At 41.2% G+C, this 6,030-nt stretch overlaps 1 protein-coding gene across 1 annotated transcript; it reads left to right on the top strand.

The window, feature by feature from the left end:
* The first annotated feature begins 546 nt into the window (after nucleotides 1-546).
* Nucleotides 547-1,724, top strand: LOC100599081 (protein FAM218A). The gene is given in 4 exon segments (XM_012508099.2): nucleotides 547-583; nucleotides 1,303-1,361; nucleotides 1,363-1,603; nucleotides 1,606-1,724. Coding segments are annotated over 4 exon segments (456 nt in total).
* The last annotated feature ends 4,306 nt before the right edge of the window (nucleotides 1,725-6,030 follow it).

Below are 6,030 nucleotides of genomic sequence, written 5' to 3'. Positions count from 1 at the left end.
TGTAACCTTACCAGCTTCTCCTGCCAATGGAGCAAATTCCCAGACATCGTATATTTCATCTGTACATTATATTTCATCTTATAATCTCATTATTTATTTCCTAAAATACAATATTTCAATTATAGTGTTACTGTAACTTTTAATAAGCTGTACAGTGTGAATTATAACCACATTTTTCTCCCACCAGTTACAAATAACATTCAGTAAATTAAAACAGCAACTGGAATCCTGTTCTGTTAGGGTGGGGCAGGGAGTCCCCTCAGTCTGGCGCAGGTAGAGGTGGGTGGCAGAAGAGCAAACCAAACAGCTGAGATTCCTTGAGAATGCAAACTGCTTACAGAATACAAAGTTCTCAGGAGCCCTAGGTGTCCTGCAGTGCTTCCTGCAGGTGGCTGGGCGACACCTCCAGCGAGTCTGTACAGAATTCGGGGCAGCTGAGCAGTGATTGTGTGTGGCCAGCACCGCCTCTGGACTTTGACTTCCCCTGGTGAGACCATGGAGGTCGATGATGTTGGAGAGCAGGGGCAGCGCCAGCTACTACAGTGGATGGAAGGATGTGCTGTGGGGCGGGGCAGCTGTCCTCTTGAGAGGTGAAGCCAGCTGGACTTCCTGGGTCCAGTCGGGACTTGGAGAACTTTTCTGTCTAGCTGAAGGATTATAAACACACCAATCAGCACTCCGTAAAAACACACCAATCAGCACTCTGTGTCTAGCTAAAGGTTTGTAAACGGACCAATCAGCACTCTGTAAAATGGACCAATCAGCACTCTGTAAAATGGACCCATCAGCACTCTGTAAAATGGACCCATCAGTAGGACGTGGACAGGGCCAAATAAGGGAATAAAAGCTGGCCACCCTAGTCAGTAGCAGCAACCGCTTGGGTGCCCTTCCACACTGTGGAAGTTTTGTTCTTTCGCTCTTCACAGTAAATCTTGCTGCCGCTCAGTCTTTGGGTCGGCATTACCTTTATGAGCTGTAACACTCACCACAAGGATCTGTGGCTTCATTCCTGAAGTCAGCAAGACCACGAACCCACCGGGAGGAACAAACAACTCCAGACGTGCCACCTTTAAGAGCTGCAACACTCACTGCGGCAGTCTGCGGGGCTTCACTCCTGAAGCCAGCGAGACCATGAACCCACCAGAAGGAAGAAACTCTGGCCACATCTGAACATCTGAAGGAACAAACTCTGGACACACCATCTTTAAGAACTGTAACACTCTGCGAAGAAGGTCCGTGGCTTCATTCTTGAAGTCAGCGAGACCAAGAACTCACCGGAAGGAACCAATTCTGGACACACTTTTCTCCCCGGACCCAGCACCTGGAGAGCCATCCCTGCAGGGTGGGCTAAGCGAGCACTGCCTTCGCAGGGCTTCTGGTCTCCCTGGCAGACCTTACGCTGAACCGCAGCCGCTTCGACAGTGTCTTTGCAGAGATCCAGCGACGACCACACTTGTCCAACAGCGGTCCTTTCACTAATCCTGGGAGAAGCTAATCGTTTTCTCCCCGTGCCCTGTCAGCCGCTCATGCAGCCCAGGGAGGAATTTTAGTAGCAACACTCCGGCTGTCACACCACTGAAATTACCAAGCAACTCCAACTCAGAAGACCACCAGGAAAAGGCAGGAAGATAATCACCATCAGGTCCCAGCCCCTTTTTGTGACAAGGACTAGAGGGTTTGGATCTGCAGTGGGCTGTCTCCTGCTGGGCTCATCTGTCCTATAGAGCAGGCTGCTTCAAGGAAGAAGCTCACAGGGGATGTCTGACCTCTGAAAAAGCAAGTATAAAATGCTTTAAATAAGCCAAAACTAAACTAATAGTTATGTTAACTAAAAATACATGAATGCTACCGAAGATAGTAGAATATTAGAGGAAGAGATTAAACTCTGATTTTGAGCACTTTATACTCTATTTGGAAAATGAATAAGATGCAGTTCTGAAACCCGAAAATACAAAGACTAGGATATTATACACACATTAGATGAAAACAAAACTTTCAGACCATATTTTCTTATTAAAAGCTCTAATAAGTGAGATAGCAAACTCTTCACTCACATAGACAACCAGTAACTGATCTAAGGTATGTATCAATAACATGTTTTAAGATAAAACCTTCACGAGCTTTTCCATTTTAACTAAGGAATGATGATTCTAGACTTCTGCCACAACATTGTAGTCGACAAAAATTCTTCATTTTACATAGATCTGACTCTAGATCCTGAAACAGCATGTCATAATCTTTTATCTCTGAAGACAGAATACAGTGAGATTTGGAAAGACACCACAAAAACTCGTGATCCAAAAAGATTAAGGCTGGTATTACTAGGAGGAAGGGAAAGAAGACAAAATCAAACAGGATAGATATAATAGTGTTGTTTGTTAGAATTGTCTTCCGAGGAGGTGGAAAAAGACACCATCACAATAGGATTCATGCTTTAGTATTCAGCTACAGAAATGTAATAACTTTGCTGAAGTCATTACAGTTGGTACAGTGGCAATCGTTCTTCTATTAAAAGTAAAACCCAGTAATATTAGGATTTTTCTGGACAATGAAGTGGGTGATGTTTAATCTTATAACTTGAATGCCAGATCTCGTATTTTTTCTTCAAGTGATATTTTTATGAAACTACTTAGGCTGTGTTTCACACTGAGTGTGATTTCTACCTCTTATAATCTGTACAGTAATAGATTATTGAAAACGATTTTGTATTTTTATTTAGGAGAGGAGCTCCACAATTCTGAATTCTGTGTTTACCACTTATAAGCAGAGGAAAGGTTTTTTTCTTCCATTATTTTAGCAGCTGTCAATAAAATAGTATTAGAAATGCATACTCTTCAGAGATATAATGGGAGTAAATTGTAAAGTATTTTTGATATTCTAAGATGAAAGACGGTATTACTTGTATAGTCATTAATTCAATGCATTCCACATTATGAATTAAAATTCCACATTATGAATTTTATCAAAATTATATAGAAGGTTATTAGTTCAGTCCAGCAACAAAAGTCTTATATAAAAACGAAAATCTCCTGGGTCATGCCATCCTATGCAAAATTCCTGTTAAACAGAAGCACGATTTATTCCAGTGACCTTGCTATTTCTCCATAACTGTAACATGTCTAATGTTAGACATTTCAAATTAAAATTCTATTAGGCAAACTGAGAATTTAGGTCTCTCACACCTCCCAGGCACATACTCTCTTTCCCCACAAATATCCAAATATGGTAATGTAATTGGATTAATATGTTCATATGACTATATAATTGTTCACAGCTGAGCCACTTAGGTACTATAATTTGATATACAAATTTTGTTTTACCTGTGATTAAAATTGCCTGATATCGTACTTGCTGCACTTTCTGTTTATCTCTTTCAGCCCCATATCTGCTAATCTCTAAAGTTCCTCTCTAAACTCGACATGTAATTTGTTGATTATATTCATTTTCTTTGTAGTGCTCAATCTCCTGAAGCCCTCTATCATCTTAGCATGAACTGAAATTGGGTGATGTGATGCACAGCTGTCCTCTGAGGCCTTTCATGTTTCCCTTACCCTAAGAATTATCTTTTATCTTCTGTCTTATGTCCAGAGGTTTTAAGTCTATTGTTGTCTGAGTCCCTTGTTTCCCTTCTTAGTTTCCTTCCCTTCTTTTGTTGAGCGTATCACCAGGTAGTTCCCTGAATAAAGGGACTTGGAAGATGTGCCAGTCATTTCCCTTTGTGCTGTGAGATGTGGGAATGTGTGCTAGGCCCAGCATTACATCAGGAGGAGGGTCAAGAACATTTGTGAAGGCCACACATGCCTGAGACCAGAGTTCAGAGTGCCTGCCCATGACTCATGCTCAATCAGAACATCAGAGAACACGGGCTTCCCCAACTCCCAAAACCACACTAACAGGAGTCGAGTAAGAATAACAGTAGAATCCAGTTTGAGAAATGAGAGACATCATTAGGGGAGTGTAAAGCCTTTAGTGCACTAAGGCTAACCATAGCAATAACAAACTTCAAACTCTGCCTAACTCCTGGCTCGATTAATACAAACACATCCTCACTACAGGCCTAGCAGAAGGGAAACAAGTTCATCTCTGCTATTGGTTGAATTCTGTTCTACCAAAAACATTTGTTGAAGTGCTAACCCCAGTACTTCAGATGTGACCTCATTTGGAAATTAGGTCTTTACCAAGGTAATCTGTTAAGGCCAGATGTGGTGGCTCACGCCTGTAATCCCAGCACTTTGGGAGGCTGAGGCAGGTGGATCACCAGAGGTCAGGAAATTGAGACCAACATGGCCAACATGGTGAAACCCCATCTCTAGTAAAAATACAAAAATTAGCTGGGCGTGTTGGTGGGCCCCTGCAATCCCAACTACTCGGGAGGCTGACGCAGGAGAATCGTTTGAACTTGGGAGGCAGAGGTTGCAGTGAGCCAAGATTGTGCCATTGTACTCCAGCCTGGGCAACAACAGCGAATCTCCATCTCAAAAAAAAAAAAAAAAAAAAGGTAATCAGTTCAAATGAGGCCATTAGGGTGGGCCTTAATCCAATATGACTGCTGTCCTTATAAAAAGACGAAATTTTGACACAAAGATATGCACAGAGGAAGGTTATGTGAGGAAACATGGGGAGAATGCCACTGGAGTGATACATCTACTAGCCAAGGAATGACAGATTGGCAGCAACCCACCAGAGCCTGGAGGCGTGGAAGAAATTTTGTAACACAGCCCTCAGAAAGAACCAATCCTGCCAACACCCATGTTTTGGACTTGGCCTCCAGAACTGTGAGACAATAAATTTCCTGTTGTGTAAACCATCCAGTTTGTGATACCTTGTTAGGGTATTCCCTCCAAAACTAATATAATCTACAAGTATAAAAATGTTTACCTTAGTATGTATTTTTCTATATATGTCTGGTTTTTACCCAAAACAAAAAAAACAAGGCATACAAAAAAAAATGTAAAAGGAAAATAAACCACACTCTGAAGAGACAAAACGAACATCAGAACCATACTAAGCTATGACACAAATGTAGGAACTCTTATGCAAAAAAATGAAAAATAATTGTAATTGATATGTTAAAGGCTTCAGTGGAAAATAAAGACAACATGCAGGATCAGATAGATAATTTTATCAGAGTTGGAAACTATAAAATCAAATGGAAAAGCTGGGCGTGGTGGCTCACGCCTGTAATCCTAGCACTTTGGGAGGCTGAGGCAGGTGGATCACTTGAGGTCAGGAGTTCCAAACTAGGCTGACCAACATGGTGAAACCCTGTCTCTACTAAAAATACAAAAAAAAATTTGCCAGGTGTGGTGGCGGGTGCCTGTAATCCCAGCTACTCCGGAGGCTGAGGGAGGAGAATTACTTGAACCCGAGAGGTGGAGGTTACTGTGAGCCGAGATCGTGCCACTGCACTCCAGCCTGGGTGAGAAAGTGAGACTCTGTCTCAAAAAAAAAAAAAAAAAAAAAAAAATCAAATGGAAATGCTAGCAATGAAAACCACAGAAAAGAAATGAAGATGCCTTCAATGGGCTCATTAGTACCCTCAACACACTGAGCACACTGAGGGAAATAATCAGTGAACTTGGAGATAGATAAACAAACTACCCAAACTGAAATATAAAGTGAAAAGAATAAAAAACAAAAACTAAGAACTGTGGGACAGTATCAAACAGTGTCATTTATGGATACTTGGAATCTCAGAAAGAAGAAATCTCATCACTAGGAAGTGAAGACAAGAATAAATAAAAATTTAAAAAGAAAAACAGGAAATATTCCAAAAAAATCTTGGCCAAGAATTTAGTTACAGACACTAAAACTCCAGAACCAAGAAGCCCAGAGAACACCAAGCACGATGACTATCAAAACACACAAACCAAAACAAGAAAAAAAATGACAACATAGCTCCAAACATATCAATATATCAATCAAGTTCAAACTGCTGAAAATTAAAATCAAAAACAGTTTTGAAGGCAGCCCGAGTAAAAACAATACGTTACTGCCTTGCATGCATTAACCGTGGGCATATGTTCTGAG

This window comes from Nomascus leucogenys, chromosome 7b, assembly GCF_006542625.1.
Source record: "Nomascus leucogenys isolate Asia chromosome 7b, Asia_NLE_v1, whole genome shotgun sequence".
Taxonomy (NCBI): Eukaryota; Metazoa; Chordata; class Mammalia; order Primates; family Hylobatidae; genus Nomascus; species Nomascus leucogenys.
This window is presented reverse-complemented; position numbering and strand designations above follow the sequence as displayed.